Below are 19785 nucleotides of genomic sequence, written 5' to 3' on the forward strand. Positions count from 1 at the left end.
AATTCACTGGTCTCTTATGTCTGGATCCAAAGAATACGTTCATTTAAAATTGACACACACTTGGAACAACAGCTCACTTCCACCTCAGCAGTTCACAGAGCCATCAACTACTCCCTCTGGATTCTATCAAGCTCCTTGAGCTCCACTATATCTAGAAATCTCTCCATGCTTGACTCCGAAGCTTGTCTTCATTATGTGTGCAACAGTTTCCTCATCTGTTCTTCACTTATTCTAAGTTTAATTAACTGCTCTGCCTGACGCCTGTTTCCTTCCCTTTTTCCTCATTAAGTTCTAGGAGCTATTTTGTTCAAACTACATACAAGCTAATAAGAAATGAGACCTTCCTCAAACGTGAAGTGTAATTTCTCTAAGAGAAAACTGAAAACAAATCCAGTAGGAGCCAATCTTCTATTGAAAAAGACAATGTGACAACAAAATAACTTAAACCTAACAAAAGCTGCTTACTAGTCACTCCTTCAGGAGAGGACTTTCCTTATCCCACCACCAGTCTCCAAGCCAGTCCTGAAAACTCAAATAGAGCATCCCCTGTATCTATGCCTGCTGGTTCTCAAGTTTGAAAGCTCCCTGAGGGCAGGGACTGGGTCTGTCTGGTCCACCACAGCATCCCTAGAAGCTGGTATGTGGCTGGCATACAACAGGCCCCAAATAACTATCTGCTGAATGAACCAACAAGAGATGTTGGGAAAAAAAAAAAAAAAGCAAGGTCAGAGCTTTGTCAAGGTACATTGTAGCTGGGTGAGAGAAAGTACAAAATGCCTTGCAGCTCCTTGCAGGAGTCACTGGTGACCACAAGGGCTGCAGTGGCGTTATTCCCAGATCCTGCCCATGCTGGGATCTGGGTTTGGGGATTTCCAGAACTCCTTTCCTTAAAGTTCTCAAGACCTTGGCTACAAGGAGGAAGTTAACCCCAAGGGCAACTTATCACTCCAGCAGGTAAGGCAAAGGTGCATGCATGCTGGTACCCCACACTCTGCCTACAAATGTTAACAGAAGCAACAGAACAGAATAAAATTCCTGAATCTCAGCGAGAAAGTGAGGAAGAACAAAGGGAAGGGAAGAGAAAAGGAAGTAGGGTATGTGGGTAAGGAGAGCAGGGGCTAGCCTTTATTGAAATGGACCGCGTGCCAGGCACCGTGCTGAGCAATTCACACGCACTGACCCATTTAATCCTTCCACCAAGCCAGAGCTAGAAACTATTACCATCCCTACTTTACTGATGATGAACCTGAAGTTTAGCGAGACATCACTTGCCCTGAGCACACAGCTAGGAAGGGGCAGCGCTGTGAGCCGGGTCTGACTCGAGGGTACCCCACTCTTCAACCTGCACTCACTATTCTGCCTCTGAGGCCTTAAGGCAGGACTGGGAGACGAGTCGTTCATTTATCCATTTAACGAACACTTACTGAGCACCTACTGGGTACATGCCAAGGCGTGGTGCCAGGCGCTGGTGGGCGGATGAAGGGACGGGGACTGAGAGGGTCGGGGGATAAGACGCAGCGTCAATCGTAAGACCACGGAGCTCGGCGCCTCGGGCCCGCGGCGCAAAGGGGATGCCAGGGTGCGGCACAGGGGAGGGAAAGCGCGGAAGGGGAGGGGCGAGCGAGCCGGGTCGCTTGGGGCGGAGGGCCCGCGGGAGGCGTCGGCCGACCCGCGGCGCCCAGGAGAGGTGGGCGACGACCACTCCCTCGGCGGACTGACAGCTTCTGCCGGGCACGGAGCCCGGCGCTTCGTGTGCCATGGCATTCGGCCTCGGCGGTCCGGCACGGGCGAGACGGAGTCCGGGAAAGGGAGGGAAATGGGCAATGAGACCCTGAGGCGAGGGAGAGTGGCCCAGGGGCTGCGTGAGCGGCGGCGGGAAGGCCGAGGGAGGGGCGCGGGGCCGGGCGGTGGGGCGGGCGGCGTCGCGGGCGGCGTCGCGGGCGGCGTCGCGGGCGGCGTCGCGGGACTCACCTCCCGCTGCAGCCCCTCCGGACTCTTCGGCCCGGCCGGGCCGGAGGAGGCGGGGATGAACTCCGAGCCGCGGGGACTGCCGGGAACCCGTTCCCTGGGCAACGGGGCCGGCACCGACGAGCGGCAGCTGGCTCCGCCGGCGGCTAGAGCGGCAGAGCCTCAGGAGGCGGTGGGCGGGACGGAAGTGACGTATAGGACTTCCGGCGTGCGTGGGCGGGGCTCCGGGTCTCTTTCCTGGGATCTCTGCAGCCAGCATGGAAGGTGCGTGAGAAGGGCAAGCTCCCCCAGGCAGGGAGGGTACCATTGTTATAGTTTGATCTTCGGGCTGAATGGCGGTCCGTCCCTTGCCCCAGCCCAGCCCGCTGGCCCCGATCAGGCTCTGCGGTCAGCCCGGGAGTCAGTTTTGCCGAGCCTCGATTTTTTCATGTGTAGAACGAGATGATGCAAAGGAGTGTTAGCAGATCCTGACACTCAAATTGTAATTGTCGTTATAAATTAGCACCAGCGGAGCACTTTCCCTGAACTCCCCTCAGAATTCCCGGCTACAGAGCTTTCTGCTTGTAATAAAAGCTATCATTCAGCGAGCACTCACTGTGCGCCAAGTCGTGTTCTAAGTACTTTCAGTGGATCAGCTCGTTTGAGGCGCACAGCGATCCCATGAAGTAACGTCAACAGGTGGGGAGTCGAGGCTCGGAGGGGATAAGTAACGTAGTCACTATGCTACTGCCCTGCCCTGTGATTGATAGCTGATCTCTTTCCCAGCTAGACTGTGAGTTTCTTGAAGTCAGAATATTGGTTTTGGTTCCTAAATATGTGCTGGGTATGGGTCAGACACGATGAATCACACGTGGTCCTCGCCCGCAAGGAGCCCCTACTGGCGGAGGGAAACCCTTAGAAGATTATAGTACAGGTGGTAAGAGCTTTTCTTCCGTTTAACACATTCTAGTCAGCACCTACTACGTGCTGAGATTACGAGAGGGACCAAGACAGTCTTAGTCCCTACTCTGGTGGAACTTAACAGTCTATCAAGGAATGTACTAGACATTAAACACGCAAATACACTACACTGGTGAGTGTCATGAATGAAGCTGAATGAAGTACAGCGTGTTCCAGATATATAGTGCAGTGAGTCCTTACCCAACCTGTGGATCTAGGAGGACTTCTTTGTGGAAGTGACTTTCGAAAAACCTACATCAGATCATGTCACTTCCCAACTCAAAGCTTACTGTTTGCTTTCCATTGACTTGGAATAAATCCAAACTTATTATCTTGGACTATAAGTTTCTAGCTGTCTGACTGTCTCCTCTCTCTCCATTTCATTCTAGCCACACTGGTCTTGTTCTTTTTTCACACTCACCAAGCTCATTCTCACCTTAGGGCCTCTGCTGTTGACTTCTCATCATTCAGGTTTCAGCCTAAATGACAACGTCTCAGGGGTTCACGCTAACACAAGACCCTGTTTTATTTTGTGGCACTTATGATCTAAACTGATGATCATCTAATTGTCTGTTATCCACCTCATCTTTGGAAAGTAAGTTCAATGAAAATGGTCCTGGTCTATCTAATTTAGTCACTTCAGCCCCCACAGCTGGCATAATGTAGGCACTTGGCGAATATTGGTTAGTTGTATAAGTAAAGAGTGAATGAAAAATCAATATGATATTTAAAAGAGGAGCTCCTAGGTAACGTAAGGATGGGGGCTGGTTGTCAGGGGAACCAACCATGTGATTAGAGAGTTGGAACTTTCAGTCCCACCCCACCAAAGCCCCATCTCCAACAAGGCAAGAGAGGCTGGAGGTTAAATCAGTCACCAATGGTCAGTCATTTAATCAATCCTGCCCATGTAATGAAGCCTCCATAAAAAAACAAAAGCAAAGGGTTGTGAGAGCTTCCAGGTTGGTGAACAGGTGGAGGCGCAGGGAGAGTGGCACTTGGAGAGAGCTTGTCAGCTCTGTACCCCTGCCCACGTACGTTACCCTATGCATCTCTTCCATCTGGCTCTTTCTAGTAATCTAGTAAGTAAAATGTTTTCCTGAGTTTTCTGTGAGCCACTCTAGCAAATTAATCAAACCCTAGGGAGGGGGGTCTTTGGAACCTCCGACCTATAGCTGGTAGGTCAGGAGCACAGGTGACAACCTGGACTTGAGACAGATGTCTAAAGTGGAGGTGGGGGAGGAGTCTTAACAGGACTGAGTCATTAACTTGTGGAATCTGATGCTGTCTCCAGATAGATAGCGTCAGCATTGAATTTACTGCTTGGTGGCAGTGGGAAAAACACGTTGGAGAGGCCCTTGTGGTAATACATCCTATGCTGGATACTTGCCATGTGCCAGGCCCTCACACCCTCACAGCTTTACACATATGTATATGTTTTATTTGGGGATTTTTTTGGCCGTGCTGTGTGGCGTGTGGGATCTTAGTTTCCCGACCAAGGATCGAACCCGCTCCCCCTGCAGTGGAAGCGTGGAGTCCTAACCACTGAACTGCCAAGGAACTCCTAGCTTCATATATATTATCTGATCTTCACATCAACTCTTTGTAGTAGATATATTTTATCCCCATTTTACAGATAGGCACTTTGAGGCTCTGAGAGGTTAACTAACTTAACCCAAGATTGTACAACTGGCAGTGACAGAGCTGGGATTCAAACCCAGTCATTCTGGTCTTCAGAGTCTAGACTCCAAACTATACTGCCATTGTGCGTCCTGGATTCCTTAAGGGGCCTCTCTCAGAATTTGGACCTTATCCTGTGGGCCATGAGACGCCTTTGAAGGATTCTAAGTAGAGAAGAAGAGAGGGCACAGGAGGGCTGGGAGGGCCCAAACAGCCTGAGTGGTCTGGGTGTTGCTTCCCACAGGAACTGGGATCTGGGTGAATCCTGGGGTATGGGCAGCGTTAGCCCGAGGAAGGAAAGAGCTTTCTAGCAGAGAGAACTGCACATGCAAAGGACTTTTCAAGAGCTGCCAGTAGTTGACTTTAGCTAGAGATCGAGGGGCTTCAAGGTCGGGGTTGAGGTGAGTGTTGAGGCAGAGAAGTAGCCGGGTCCTGAAGGACTTTGGACCTCCTCCTGCATTCCTAGCGTGGAGATCATCACCGCATCTCCGGGGTTCAGCTTGTCAGTGTGTTGGAGTGGTGAGCTCTGGTGACCCACAAAGCTCTGAGCAAACGTCAGGTATCAAAGTTCCAGAGACTGGAGAACGGGCGCGGTAAGGCAGGGGCATCGGAGCCTCGCGGCGGAAAGTCACAGTTCCACCTCCTTCCCAACCTTTGAAAGTGGTCAGAGTGTTCGGGGTAAAACTTTGTGGAGCCGTTAAGCTTCGAGAGGATTTGTATATCTGGTGAGACCTAAAAACGTAAAAACAATTCTGTTTTGTCTTGTTGCAGCGACTTTCACATTCATCCACACGTCTTCATTAACACTACGTGTTTTGTTCAGTGGATGTAGTGTTGCCGATAGTTTTACGGTTGCAAATTAGAACAGTTTGGGTTTTCCCCCCAACCGTGATCATGAATTTCATAATATTATGTTTCTTTTGCTCCCTATCAGCAAAGACTCTTGGAAGTGCAACGCCCAGAAAACCTGTCTTATCTGTCAGTGCAAGGAAAATTAAGGACAATGCAGCTGATTGGCATAATTTAATCCTGAAATGGGAAACCCTCAATGATGGAGGTTTTGCTACTGCAAATAATATTGCCAACCTGAAAATCAGTTTATTGTAAGTACCTACAAAGTGTGCTCTGTGTGCTTCACCCTTAATGATTGGGCAGAAATTTCATGGCAGTCTTTTAGAATGGGAAGGGTAGTCTCTAGGAACATGGATAAATTATATAAAGCGAAAAAGCAAGTGATAAAATAATGCATGCAACTATGAACTGTGTGTGTACATTTTAAATGCAAAATTATACTATAAATTGTCCATGGTTACATCTGTATATAAAATTATAAAAACGGATTAGAAGGATACAGACTCAATTCATGACACTGGTATCTTCTAGGAAGAAGTATCACTTCATAATGCTGCATTTTATTTCTGTGGTATTGTGATTTATAGTAAAAAAAAAATATATGTTTCGTCTTTGTCCCTTCCTGACACACGGCTCTTAAAACCCTTATAATTTCCTTAGGGACATGAGCAGTGGGAGAATCTTTAGTTAGGCTGAGATTTCTTCTTTTGTTCTCCAGTTCCTGGACTAGCTCCAGAGTGGTAAAGGGGAAAGGAGTCTCTTGTTACCATAACAAACCCCTTTCTACCACACCTGAGTTCGTGTTAATGAGGGGGCTTCTGGAAAACCCTAAGGAGGGAGGCAGTAACCACGTGACTAGAGTTGGCACAATCAGCCCCACCCCCTTACCTCACCTCTAGGGAGGTGAGAAGGGCTAGAAGTTGAATTAATCACCGATGGCCAATCATTTAATCAATCATGCCTTCATAACGAAGCCTCCGTAAAAACCTAAAAGGACGGGGGTTTGGAGAGCTTCTGGGTTGGGGAACCAGAACGCTTCCATGTGCCTGAAGGGAAATGTACCCCAGACTCCTCAGGGACAGGAGCTCCTTTGCTCAACCTTCCAGACCTTGCCTTGAGTACCTCTTGTCTACAGGTATATGAATAAAGGACACGAATAAAGGATATTGGTCTCCTTTAATATCCTCTGTAATAAACCAGTAGTCCAGAAAGTAAACTGTTTTCCTGAGTCCTGTGAGCTGGTCTAGCAAATTAATTGAACCCAAGGAGGGGGTCGTGGGAACTTCCAATTGACAGCTGGTCCGTCCTAAGCACAGGTAACAACCTGAACTTGTGATTGGTGTCTGAAGTTAAGACGGGGACAGTCTTGTGGGACAGAGCCCTTAACCTGTGGGATCTGATGCTGTCTCTGATAGATAGCATCAGGATTGCGTTACACTGTAAGACACCCAGCTGGTGTCTGGAGAACCTGAGAATTGCTTGGTGTGGAGAGGCGCCCCCCTCCCTTTGATGACCAGGTGTCGGAAGTAGAGAGGGGTATTCAGAGCAGAGGAGACACACAAGAGCATGTTTTCCCTTAGCAAGTTCTTCTAAAAAGACAAAGGAGTACAGATGGCCAACAAACACATGAAAGGATGCTCAACATCATCAATCATTAGAGAAATGCAAATCAAAACTACAATGAGATATCATCTCACACCGGTCAGAATGGCCATCATCAAAAAATCTAGAAACAATAAATGCTGGAGAAGGTGTGGAGAAAAGGGAACCCTCTTGCACTGTTGGCAGGAATGTAAATTGATACAGCCACTATGGAGAACAGTATGGAGGTTCCTTAAAAAACTACAAATAGAACTACCATACGACCCAGCAATCCCACTACTGGGCATATACCCTGAGAAAACCATAATTCAAAAAGAGTCATGTACCACAATGTTCACTGCAGCTCTATTTACAATAGCCAGGACATGGAAGCAACCTAAGTGTCCATCAACAGATGAATGGATAAAGAAGATGTGGCACATATATACAATGGAATATTACTCAGCCATAAAAAGAAACGAAATTGAGTTAATTGTAGTGAGGTGGATGGACCTAGAGACTGTCATACAGAGTGAAGTAAGTCAGAAAGAGAAAGACAAATACCGTATGCTAACACATACATGGAATATAAGGGAAAAAAAATGTCATGAAGAGCCTAGGGGTAGGACGGGAATAAAGACACAGACCTACTAGAGCATGGACTTGAGGATATGGGGAGGGGGAAGGGTAAGCTGTGATAAAGTAAGAGAGTGGCATGGACATATATACACTACCAAACGTAGGGTGGATAGCTAGTGGGAAGCAGCCGCATGGCACAGGGAGATCAGCTAGGTGGTTTGTGACCACCTAGAGGGGTGGGATAGGGAGGGTGGGAGGGAGGGAGACGCAAGAGGGAAGAGATATGGGAACATATGTATATGTATAAGTGATTCACTTTGTTGTAAAGCAGAAACTAACACACCATTGTAAAGCAATTACTCCAATAAAGATGTTAAAAAAAAAAGAAAGGGGTTATGGAAAAAAACTGTTGACAGTTGCCAATTCTAATTGGAAGATTTGCTTTACTGTTCTTGCACTTTCCTATATATATGTTTTTGTTTTTTTTAATCAGCTTTGCTTATGCAAGGCCTCAAAAAATTTAAGCAAGACTCAAGCTTGTTCCTACCCACGAGAATCTTTAGCAAAATGCGAAAGATTTATATGATCTGAAGAGAAACATGAGTATGGATCTATATATGTGTAGTTTTAATTTCTCAAAGTTGTAATTATATATTTGTATATCTTTGTCTACTGGCCAGAGTCTAGAGTCTTAACTTTCTGGCCTGGGTCCCTGGCTCTTTCCAGTTCTTTCAAACATATCACACACGTCGGCCCTCTGCCGCCTTTTCCTGCTTAGCAAGTTCTATGAAACAGTTCTTACCTTACTGCATAAGATGCTCTCTGATATTTTCTATTCTAATGTTTAATTTTTTTCCTTAAATTTCTTTTTTTTTGGCCATGCTGCACGGCATGTGGGATCTTAGTTCCCCAACCAGGGATCCAACCCATGTCCCCTGCAGTGGAAGCGCAGAGTTTTAACCACTGAACCACCAGGGAAGTCCCTAATTTTGTTCCTTAATTGTTGATTGTGGCCCCGCTAGATTTATTTCAGGTGCTGTGGGTCACAGCCTTCCGTTTACAAAACGCATTCCTAGCTGGTGGACTCTGAGGAAATGATCCGTGTCTTACCCCCTTAGGATGCCACAGGGCTGGATTGAATTGACTTGTTCTAGGGCAGAATTGAGTAGCGGATGGACATATTCGTTGTATATGTAAATAACATGTAAATGTGATGACGTGAAACGACGCCAATGGAAAAAGTCGATGATGACCTAAGTACATGGATATTGAGTTTTCGAGGGTTCATCACAACGAAATGAAGCGAGCCTGTGGAGTGTATTTTGTTCCCACTCTTTTCCATCTTGTCCAGGAGCAAAGACACGATAGGATTAGAGAGCAGCAGCCTGGCTTCTGATGAAAATGCAGAAAAGGAGCACCCAGAATACAGCAGGGAGCTCGAGATGCTGTGCGAGGGGCTGCAGACCACCCTGGATGCTTTGGTAAGGTGCAGGGATCCTCGGGTGTCGCGTGTGCACAAGCACTGTGCAGCATTCCACGTGGTTGGTCGTGCTTTCCTTCACCAAGCTTTCGTTTTTCCTTCCTCAACCTCCTCCATTTGTCTCTCTCGCTCTACGTGTCCCATAAATCTTGTTTCCCAAGAGGCTGTCCTACACCTTGGTTCTTTTGGTTCTGCATGTTGCCAGGGCAATTTCACCCACTCCCAGGCTCCACAGGAAGTGTGTCAGGCTTTGGGGACCCGGCAGGCACTCTCACGTCTACTCATCGACAGTACAGAGGCGAGTGGGTGCGGCTGTGTTCCCGTAAAACTCTATTTATGGATGCTGAACTTTGCATTTCAGATAATTTTCACATGTCACAAAATATTCTGCTTTTGATTTTTTTTTTTCAACCACTTAAAAATGTAAAACCCATTCTTAGCTCAAGGGACACACAGAAATAGGCTTTGAGCTGCATTGGGCCTGTGAGCCTTGATCTCGCACATAAGAGATGCTCTTATATGTTTGTTTAAAGTCTGGATGTCAGTACCCACCATGCTGGCCACCACATGTGCACGAAACACCTCATCTCAACCAGACACAGGGATAAGGTTTTGCACATCTTTGAACTAACTAACTAAAGCTTCCCACAAACATAGAAAGTCTGTATAGTTTAACCTTTCTTGATGGAAATGTTTCTAATGTTTTACATGCTTCCTTGCCTTTTTAAACAGAATATGTCAAATATAATTGTATTTCTTCAAGATACCACTTATTCAAAGTTAGGGTCCCACGTATTATGAGGCAGACGATAGGTTTAAGAGTTTTTCAGGAAAGAAGCACTGCCCTTTTAAACATCACATCCATTGTAAGATGTAATGGTTTCTGAAACATTAAAATGAGAAAAGTAAATAGTGCATTGAGAACATTTTGGTGATTTAGCCTTTTGTTTGCTTGAAATGCAATATTGTCTTCAAGATATCTTGCCCTGTATGGGGCTATTTGTCTCCTCTAAATAAATGATTACGTTTTTGTAGTCGTCCCGTCTGTTTTGTGATGCTGCCTGTGGGTTGTGCTGTGATAAGGAACACTTGCTCCCCCTGCCCAGGCTCTCCACCTGGTGCTCAGGCAGGAACAAGACAGGCCTGGGTCATCAGTCACTTTGTTTTAAGCCCCACTCACGGGAAGGCTGGAGGATAAGGTGTGTGAGCTTGGTGTTTTCTTTGTTTTATCTCCAGGTTCACAGCTGTGCCTCCAGTAGTTGAGTTCTAGACCTAGACTTCTGGACCAGTAGAGAATTAACACAGGCAGAGTAATCAATCAAAATTTCCAGAATGACCCAATTGAAAACTGACCACATGTATGTTTTTTCCCCAAATTAACCCATTTGATTATGGCAAGTGGTTTTGTTTGGACCAAGCATGGGCACACATATTGTTTGAAAGAGAAGAAACTGAATGGCTAAGTTCCTATATTGAAATATTTTATTTATTTATTTCCTGGTCACACTTAGCTTTTTTTAAAATTAATTAATTAATTTATTTTTGGCTGCTTTGGGTCTTTGTTGCTGCGCACAGGCTTTCTCTAGTTGCGGCGAGTGGGGGCTACTCTTCCTTGTGGTGCGTGGGCCTCTCATTGCAGTGGCTTCTCTTGTTGCAGAGCACGGGCTCTAGGTGCACGGGCTTCAGTAGTTGTGGCTCGTGGGCTCTAGAGCGCAGGCTCAATAGTTGTGGCACATGGGCTTAGTTGCTCCGTGGCATGTGGGATCTTTCTGGACCAGGGCTCGAACCCGTGTCCCCTGCATTGGCAGGCAGATTCTTAACAACTGCGCCACCAGGGAAGTCCCACACTTAGCTTTTAATTGTCAGTTTTTGTTGTTGTTGTTTCACTGAAGTATAGTTGATTTCCAATGTTGTGTTTCTGGTGTACAGCAAAGTGATTCAGTTAGACATATAAATACATATTCTTTCTCATATCCTTTTCCATTATGGTTTGTTACGGGATATTGAATATAGTTCCCTGTGTATACTGAAATACTTTAAATAGCCAACAAAGTTAAACACACGATGCTGGGCTCGGTCATTTGTTGTTAGATGTGGCAACACTCCCACCAGAACCTCTTCATCCTTGACCTTCCATCTTCCTTTCTGGCATAAAACACTTCACAGAGGGCTTCCCCGGTGGCACAGTGGTTGAGAGTGTGCCTGCCGTTGCAGGGGACACGGGTTCGTGCCCCAGTCCGGGAAGATCCCACATGACGCGGAGCGGCTGGGCCCGTGAGCCATGGCCGCTGAGCCTGCGCGTCTGGAGCCTGTGCGTCCGGAGCCTGTGCTCTGCAACAGGAGAGGCCACAACAGTGAAAGGCCCGCATACCGCAAAAAAAAAAAAAAACATTTCACAGAATCCCCAAACTGGGTTAAAATGAGAAACATTTTTGACATATACTAATGTGACTTTTATAAAATGTGAAAACCCTGGGAAGGATTTTGTTTCTAAATGCCATTTGGCTTTCTTTAGTTCACAAGTCCTCATTTATAACTCTGTACCTATGCACACCTCGTTAGGGAAGAGCGCCTGCGCGGGACGAGGGGGAAGAGGTATTTTGCCTTCCATTTCAGGCATGTCAGGAATGACTGACTGGTTTTACTTGGCCATCCTTGGCTCTCCCCATTCTTAAGTGGCTGTCTGGTACCATGGGACCCCTTCCTCAGTCCCGCTGACCCGCACGGAGGAGGGACGGCCTGGGAGGATGTTAGGAGGTAGAGTCAAGGTCCAGAACATCCAGCCAGTGGCTTGATGGACTGAGCAGTAACAGGTGACACGTCCTGGCCCTGGTCCCTCTACCCACAGCACGGGTCCAGGGTGAGGGGGTGTGGCCTGGCAGGGCAGCTGAAAGTGGCTGCAAGGTTTTAGGTGACTGCGTGCCCATAGTGACCTGCATTCCCAAGGTCTTCAGACAAAGCCTGGGCTGACCATGGGTGCTAGTTGTCAGGCCCCAAAGTTCTGCTCCAGTGAATTTATTCTATTTTAAAGTGGTTTGAGGGACTTCCCTGGCAGTCCAGTGGTTAAGACTCTGCACTTTCACTGCCGGGGGTCTGGGTTCGATCCCTGGTCAGGGAACTAAGATCCCGCAAGCCGTACAGCGCGGCCAAAATATAAAGTAAAATAAAGTGATTTGAGAATTAGTTCACATTCTTAGGTTCAAAACCAATGTTGATCCTTAAGGATACTGATATTATTTTTCCTATTTTCCTCCATCCTTTAGAGAGAATGGTTTCCCGAACTTGACTTTGTCTTGAATCTGAAATTGGTAGAGGGTGGAGGCACCCTTGTCCCTAAGTTGGACGAACATCTCGAGGCGTGGGCTGTTGGCTTTGGGAGGGGACGTGGAGCCGAGAGCGTGTCCAGCTGCTGTCACTTTAGGGCTGCACGTGCGTGAGACTTTGGTATCGTCATTGATGAATGAGCCCCAGAATGCGGCTGGCACCTCTGGCCCGGTGGTGTCAAGCCTCCAGGATCTTCTTGGCTCTCCTGACCTTTATCAGCTTTTCTTAGCATTAGGTGGAGCTGCTGCAGGACAGAGGAGAGAGCTCAGGATTGGGTGTCAAGAGACTTGGGGTCGGAAAGCGTGTTATCAAGTCCTGGCCTCGTGCTTCCCTAGCTCAGCAACCTAGAGAATTTTCCCACCTGTGGTACGGAAATGATGAGTCCTGCCTCTTGGGGTTGGGTCAAGTGACATATCGAACCTGGAAAGATTTGGGAAAAGGAGTCTAGTCCTTTAAAAATTAATGTTCGCTAAATTTAGTGCACGCCTCTTCAGATGTAATTGGAGGGTGGTTGAAGGACTAAGTGCAAGGAATTAAGATTTTGACGATTTATATATCTTTGCTTATACCCCCTGGGTACATAAAGCTAACTCCATACTTAGGACCTAGACTTGTGGTCTTAGTAGACCCATGCTACTGATATCTGGAATCTCTGTTACTTCACCCATTTGTTTTACTTAACAAACCCTTACGTAGCTCTGACCAGGTGCTCCACAAGTACTAACTTAGTCCCCCGACACCCCGTGGAAGCAGCCACTTTGTGCCGCAGCACAGAGCCTGGCGTACGCTGAGGCACCGTCCACGTCACGTCCTCACCACTTCCTTCCTGTGTGAAGTGTGTAGGGCTGCCTTTCGTTATTACCATTTTATAAACAAGGAAACAAGCCTCAAAGAGGTTTCAGTAAACTGGAAACAGAGCAGGACCCTGTGGGGCTCCTGGGCACGGAAGCCTTTCCGTCCCCCGTTTCTTGTTTGTAGACAAGACTCCAGCCTCCATGACCTTCCCTGAGTTCCAAAGGGCAGGTTCAGACAGTTGCTGAGCAAAGCAAGAGCAGCCAAGAAACCACCTGAGGCGAGATTAAAGGGACCCGAGAAGCTCATCAAGATTAGGAGAGGGGCTTCCCTGGTGGCGCAGTGGTTGAGAGTCCGCCTGCCAATGCAGGGGACATGGGTTCATGCCCCGGTCCGGGAAAATCCCACATGCCGCGGAGCGGCTGGGCCCGTGAGCCATGGCCACTGAGCCTGCGCGTCCGGAGCCTGTGCTCCGCAACAGGAGAGGCCACAACAGTGAGAGGCCTGCGTACCGGGGTGGGGGGGGGGGGAAAGATTAGGAGAGGACCATTGGTGAGACCAGATTAAAGGAGTGCAGGCCCCACACACACTCGAATCTTATCAGCAACCCCACCCTTGAACTGTTGCTATAAAACCCCTCATCAGATCCTCCCGGGTTGGGGACACATAGTTTTTCAGGGCAGGAGCCCGCTGTGTCCCCCTTTGCCTGGCAAAGCAATAAAGCTATTCTTTTCTGCTTCACCCAAAACTCTGTCTCCAAGATTTGACTCGACACTGGTGCACAGAGGCCGAGCTTTTGGCATTAAACTCAAAGGCAGTTCATAAGAGTCAGAAATGAGGGACTTCCCTGGTTGGTGCAGTGGTTAAGAATCCGCCTGCCAAGGCAGGGGACACGGGTTTGATCCCTGGTGTCCAGGAAGATCCCACATGCCACGGAGCAACTAAGCCCGTGAGCCACAACTACTGAGCCTGCGCTGTAGAGCCCGCGAGCCACAACTACAGAGCCGGTGCACCTAGAGCCCGTGCTCCACAACAAGAGAAGCAACTGCAATGAGCAGTCCGCGCACGGCAATGAAGAGTAGCCCCCACGCGCAGCCACGAAGACCCAGTGCAGCCAAAGATTAATTAATTAATTAATTTTTTAAAAAAGAGTCAGAAATGAGCTCATTTAATGCCCCTTCTCCTCTCATTCCATAAAAGCGAGAGCCTGCCTTGCCACCCCTCCAGGTCTTTGGTGCTAAAAAATTAGTGATGTTTGGAAAACTTAATGAAGCGGGACCCAGCAAGCTTCCTCTTCTCCAGCACTGGAGATGTGGGCTTTATTACTGAAGTCATCCAAATTAGTGAAATCGTAGCAACTGTCAGTCTCCTTCTCCCTGGAAATTTGCTGCACATGGAGTTAATGTTGTTGATCACTGGACTTACGATCTCAGCAGACTTACATTTCTTAGCTTTGAAATCTTAGAGTTATTGAATCTAAGAGAGGATTTCAAATAATAATCTCATATTCTAAATTAATATCTTTTCAGACCAAAATACAGATGAAAATGGAAAAGCTGTCTTCCACTACCAAGGGGATTTGTGAACTAGAAGATTACCATTATGGGGAGGAGAGAAAACGGCCCCCCCTGTTCCACACGTGGCCCACAGCCTATTTTTGTAAGTAGTTCTTCCTGCGTTGATTTTCAAGGGTAGGTTATGAGAGCATTTGGTGTCATTTAGATCTGGCCCTCTAAGAAGCTGACAGGCTTTGAAATTCAATTGAAGAGGATCCATTGGGAAGGAAGGAGATGAGGACATCTTAGAGGAGTGTTTCTTCTTGCCTTTAATTACCCACTAATCAGCAAAGAATATTAAATGTAATTAGAGACCCATGAAGCAAGTTGCCATTATTAGCCCTTTAAGGCCAACGGGTAGAATGCACTTTGCCTCCTCTGTAGAGGCAGAAATCTCGTTTTTGTTTTTCAAGAAGGATGGGTTTTTGCTTTGTTTTATTTAAAAAGTACATGGCGGGGGGGTGGGGGTCACTTCAGCCCACCCCATGGAAGAGGACCGCTGGGAAAACAAACTCCATTACATAACTAAGCTGTGAGGTAAGGGCTGTGTTTTTGCTTTATTAGTTTAAAAGAAGGACTAAGCTATTTGATGTTGCTTTGAGGCTTAAATAAGGGAGAAAATCACCTCACGTAACGTGTTTATTGAACATTGTCAGTTTGAGGTCAATCTGCTATGTATAATGATTGCCAGTTCCTAAGAGTCGAGTGGAAAGGTAACAGGTACTTTTTAATTTCATGACACTTATTTACCATGTTATCTGATTCTAATCTGCACTGGCTGGAGCCCTTCTTCCTCTTGTGCTGTCGCTGACTCTAGCTTTTAAGGAGGAGCTTTGCAAAGTCCCTGGCTGTCCAGTGGTTAAGACTCAGTGCTTTCACTTCAGAGGGTGCGGGTTCCATCCCTGGTCTGGGAATTAAGGTCCCGCAAGCTGTGCGGTGTGGCCAAAAAAAAAAAGTGGCGGGTCGTCCCTAGTCAAGGGTACTCCCTTGAATGCCACTGTTCAAGGACGGCTCGCGTTCCTTTCAGACGAGGTCTCCCGCAAGCTCTCTGACATGTACGGCCGGGAGCTCCGCCTGAAGCGCACCGTCGTGGAGCAGCTGGCGCACACGGCCGACCGTGACCTGGCCCTGAGCTACCTGTCCATGTGGCTGCACCAGCCCTACGTGGAGGGCGACAGCAGGCTGCTTCTGGAAAGCATGCTGCTTGAAACCGGGCACCGAGCGCTGTGACCTCCCAGTGCGGCTCCGCGCTCCTCCGGGCTCTGGACCTCAGCTTCTGCAGCTCCCACGGCGGACGGTCTTTCGGGTGGGCCCTGTGCCGCACCCTGATCACGCCCCTGCCGCACCCCGGGATCACGGCCCCTGCCTTACGCCGGGGTCACGGCCCCTGCCGCACCCCGGGATCACGCCCCTGCCACACCCCGGGATCACGGCCCCTGCCTCACCCCGGGATCACGCCCCCGCCGCACCCCGGGATCATGGCCCCTGCCTCACCCCAATCACGGCCCCTGCCTTATGCCGGGGTCACGGCCCCTGCCGCACCCCAGGATCACGGCCCCTGCCGCACCCCGGGATCACGGCCCCTGCCTTACGCCAGGGTCACGGCCCCTGCCGCACCCCGGGATCACGCCCCTGCCTCACCCCAATCACGGCCCCTGCCGCACCCCGGGGTCACGGCCCCTGTCGCAACCTGGGATCTCACCTGTGCTCTGGCTCAGCCACCCACTGACCTTAGGATCTTCCAGACCTGATCATTTCACCAGCTCTCTGCGGTTATCGCTGCTGCCTGCCGTCCACCACTCAGCGTCATCTGCACCTACTGTGAATTTGTCACTATGAAGACTTCTGCCCGAAATAAATGAATTCCTCAACAGAATGACTAAGTGATCTTGTTTTTGTAAATTAGGTGTATTTTACATAGATTACATTTACTTAGAAAATCCCTGGTTTAATATTTTTGCGTATTGTTTAAACTGTGGGACCGTATTAGTTTTGTAATCACAACTAACCTTTAAAGTACCGTAGAGTCACTGAGCAAAGACCAGCATCATGGAAATGAAAACTGGCTACCAAAACATTACCCCTATTTTTGTACTGAGGCTGCGACAGGCCAAGTGAAGTGTCTTCCATGTCATTCTCTGGGCATAAATCCTATAGTTTGGCAATATTTGCAACCAGATATCCAGGGTCAGTCCTGCCATTGCTCCCCAGAAACAGAAATCTAAGAAACTTCATGCTGTGTGATACAGGTTGTAGCCTCATGAAACTGAACTTCTAGCATCCCAGGCAAAGAAAGAAAATATTCCCAAAATAAAAGACTTTATATATGATGGGAATGTATTTTGAGCGAAAGGATATCTCACTGTGTAAGTTGGCATAGCCAAAGCATTTAAAGGCAACATGTCTTAGAATTTCTCTTTCCTTTGCAGTATTTATTAAAATCTAACCATCAGAAAAGCAGCCTGTCAGATGTCCTGCTGTCTGGAAACCGCCTGGTCAGCATTCGGCAAAAGTGGCACCCTGCCCCCTGCGTCCTGCGGCTTAGACAGCAGGCTGCAGTCCTGAGCCAGACAGGCGGGACGGGGCCCTCCGAGGCACGAGGTCAGTTTTATGTTTGGGGTGGGGTGTGGTTACTTAAAGAACAAATGCTCTTCAGAGGAGACCCTGAAGAATTTCTAGCCCTTTCTAGGACATTTCCTGTGTTCGTGATGCCTCGTCCTCGGACACCCAGGTTGCCCAGAAGAACTAATGGAAACGATCAATGCTGCTGATGCCAAAACCCCACCTCTGTGCACTAGCACTGAATTGAATCTCGGAGATAGAGTTTGGGGTGAAGAAGAAAAGAATAGCTTTATTGCTTTGCCAGGCAAAGGGGGCAACAGCGGGCTAATGCCCTCAAAACTGTGTGTCCCAACCTGGGGTGGGGTTGAGGATAAGGATGAGAGTGTGTGCAGGGCCCCCGTTCCTTCAGTCCAAATATCTGGCATCATCAAACTGTGGCCTTTCTGGAATAAAGAGTGCTTCATCAGGTAGTTAACGTCTTCTGTTTGTTGGGGGTTTTAGCTCTGCAGAAGAGCTCAAAGGTATTGTTCTGTGTATCCCTTGAGGAGGAACCAGGACCCTGCCCTAAGGCTGCACTATTGTTTCTTGACTACTCCTCTTGTCTCTGCATCCCCTCCATTCCCTGATTAGCAGCTGTTTGAACCTGCCCTTTGGAACTCGGGGAAGGCCATGGAAGCTGAATGAAACCAATCTCCTACAAACAAGAAATGGGTGACATGGAAGGACTTGTGCCCAGGAGTCCCACCGGGTCCTGCTCCGTTTCACTGCAAAGGACAAACAGTGAATGAGCCAGGTGTCCAGTGGCATTAGCCCAGGGGTCCCTCACGCAGCGGAAGAGGCATCAGATGGATGGAAGAGCTCTCGGCTGTTGAGTTTGCTGAGTTCCAAAGTCATTACACAACTATAGGACAATTTCTATCTGAAAGGAACAATGAAGCCATTGGAGAACCCATATTGGACTTCTAAGCATAGTGGATTGATCACCAGATATCTCCTCTGCCTCTGGAAATCTTGCGAAATAGACAGTAAAGAAATATTAACAGGTAGAATCCACAAAAACAGAACTGGGATGGGGAAGCAGTTCAAGATGAATTCACGATAAGTACATTTAATGAAAACTAAAAAAAAAATTCCCTCCCTCTCTCTTTCCAGGAAACACAAAAGCTTAGACAAACCATGAAAGTAATCACAAGGTACCGAACACAGCACAGCTGTGAACAACAGTGATAATGTGACTTCTGTTGATCAACCACTCACGCTATTCACCAAATACTCGCAGACTCCTGCCTTCCCGGCCCATGGGAAGCCTGCACTTCAGTGCCCTTGGGCCTGGGTGGGACCATGTGGCCACCGAAGTGCCTCTCGTGGCGGGTCTAACCTCTCCCGAAGCTCTCCCTCGGGTGGCGTCACCAGCAGTGCTTGAGATGTGGCTGCCCCTGCTGGGTCCCCCGCGACCGCTGAGTGACATGACTGTGAGCAGGAGACGCACACCCCTTTGTTGTTTCGAGCTGCTACTACCGCCTCTCCAGACTGACCCGAAGCAATTTTAACCACTCTAGGGGGCGGCGTTTGGCGGGTCCTCCTTTGGTGCTGATTCTCTGCTTCATGTAAGTGTTACCTGGCTATGGCTACCAGTTTAGGAGGAGGTTTCAGAGCCTTTTTTGCAGCAAGGTGCGGCCAAGGACCAATGAGATGTGAGCAGAGGCCTTGTGTGCATCTCCCAGATCGCCACCCTCACAGGCTCCTCTCTCCGGGGGATGGAGCAGACACACGGGGCAGCAAGCCTTCTGAGACCTCTGGGAAGAGGGCCACCCTAGGTGCGGAAGCGACCTGGGTCTGGACCACCTCTGGAGCAGAGCCACTCAACTCCCTGAATGCCCACCGGCTCACATTTTTACTTGAGAGGTGCCATGCTCTGGATGTGTCCCCCCAGGTTCGCATGTTGATGTCCTAACCCCCATGCTCCAGGCCCCCAGGACTGGACCCCCAGTGGTTTCGCGCAGCTCTGGGTTCCCGAGAAGTGCCTGGTCCACAGGATGTGCTGAAACCGAGCGGGTCCTGTGGGGCTCCCGGGCATGGAGGCCTTCTTGTCCCCCGTTTCTTGTAGGCAAGACTCCAGCCTCCGTGACCTCCCCTGAGTGCCAAAGGGCAGGTTTGAACAGCTGCTAATCAAGGGAGGAGCGGCCAAGGCTAGGAGGCAAGATCACAGGGACCCGAGAAGCTCAGCAAGGCCTCGAGAAGCTCAGCAAGGCTAGGAGGCCCGCGCCTGAGACCCCGCGGCCCCTCATCTTGTCAGCAACCCCGCCCTTGGGAGGTATTGTTATAAAACTCGTTATCAGATCCTCCCGGGCTGGGACACATAGTTTTTCCAAGGCAGGAGCCCACTGTGTCCCCCTTTGTCTGGCAGAGTAATAAAGCTGTCCTTTTCTACTTCACCGAAAACTCTGTCTCTGAGATTCGACTGGGCACCAGTGT

At 48.7% G+C, this 19785-nt stretch overlaps 2 protein-coding genes across 7 annotated transcripts in view; one reads left to right on the plus strand and one right to left on the minus strand.

Moving 5' to 3' along the window:
- Positions 1-2103, minus strand: part of TECPR2 (tectonin beta-propeller repeat containing 2) — a 95397-nt gene extending 93294 nt beyond the window's left edge. For all 6 annotated transcript variants that reach the window (XM_079913194.1, XM_079913192.1, XM_079913191.1 and 3 more), the window contains exon 1: positions 1972-2103. The gene's annotated coding sequence lies outside the window, so the exon portion shown is untranslated. The remainder of the gene's footprint in view (positions 1-1971) is intronic.
- An 86-nt stretch (positions 2104-2189) lies between these two features.
- Positions 2190-16706, plus strand: CINP (cyclin dependent kinase 2 interacting protein). The gene is made up of 5 exons (XM_079914415.1): positions 2190-2232; positions 5519-5687; positions 8948-9077; positions 14722-14851; positions 15776-16706. The coding sequence occupies exons 1-5, from the start codon at positions 2226-2228 to the stop codon at positions 15976-15978; spliced, it is 639 nt and encodes a 212-aa protein (XP_079770541.1). The 5' UTR covers positions 2190-2225; the 3' UTR covers positions 15979-16706.
- Positions 16707-19785: the final 3079 nt, after the last annotated feature.

This window comes from Stenella coeruleoalba, assembly GCF_951394435.1.
Source record: "Stenella coeruleoalba genome assembly, chromosome: 2".
Classification (NCBI taxonomy): Eukaryota; Metazoa; Chordata; class Mammalia; order Artiodactyla; family Delphinidae; genus Stenella; species Stenella coeruleoalba.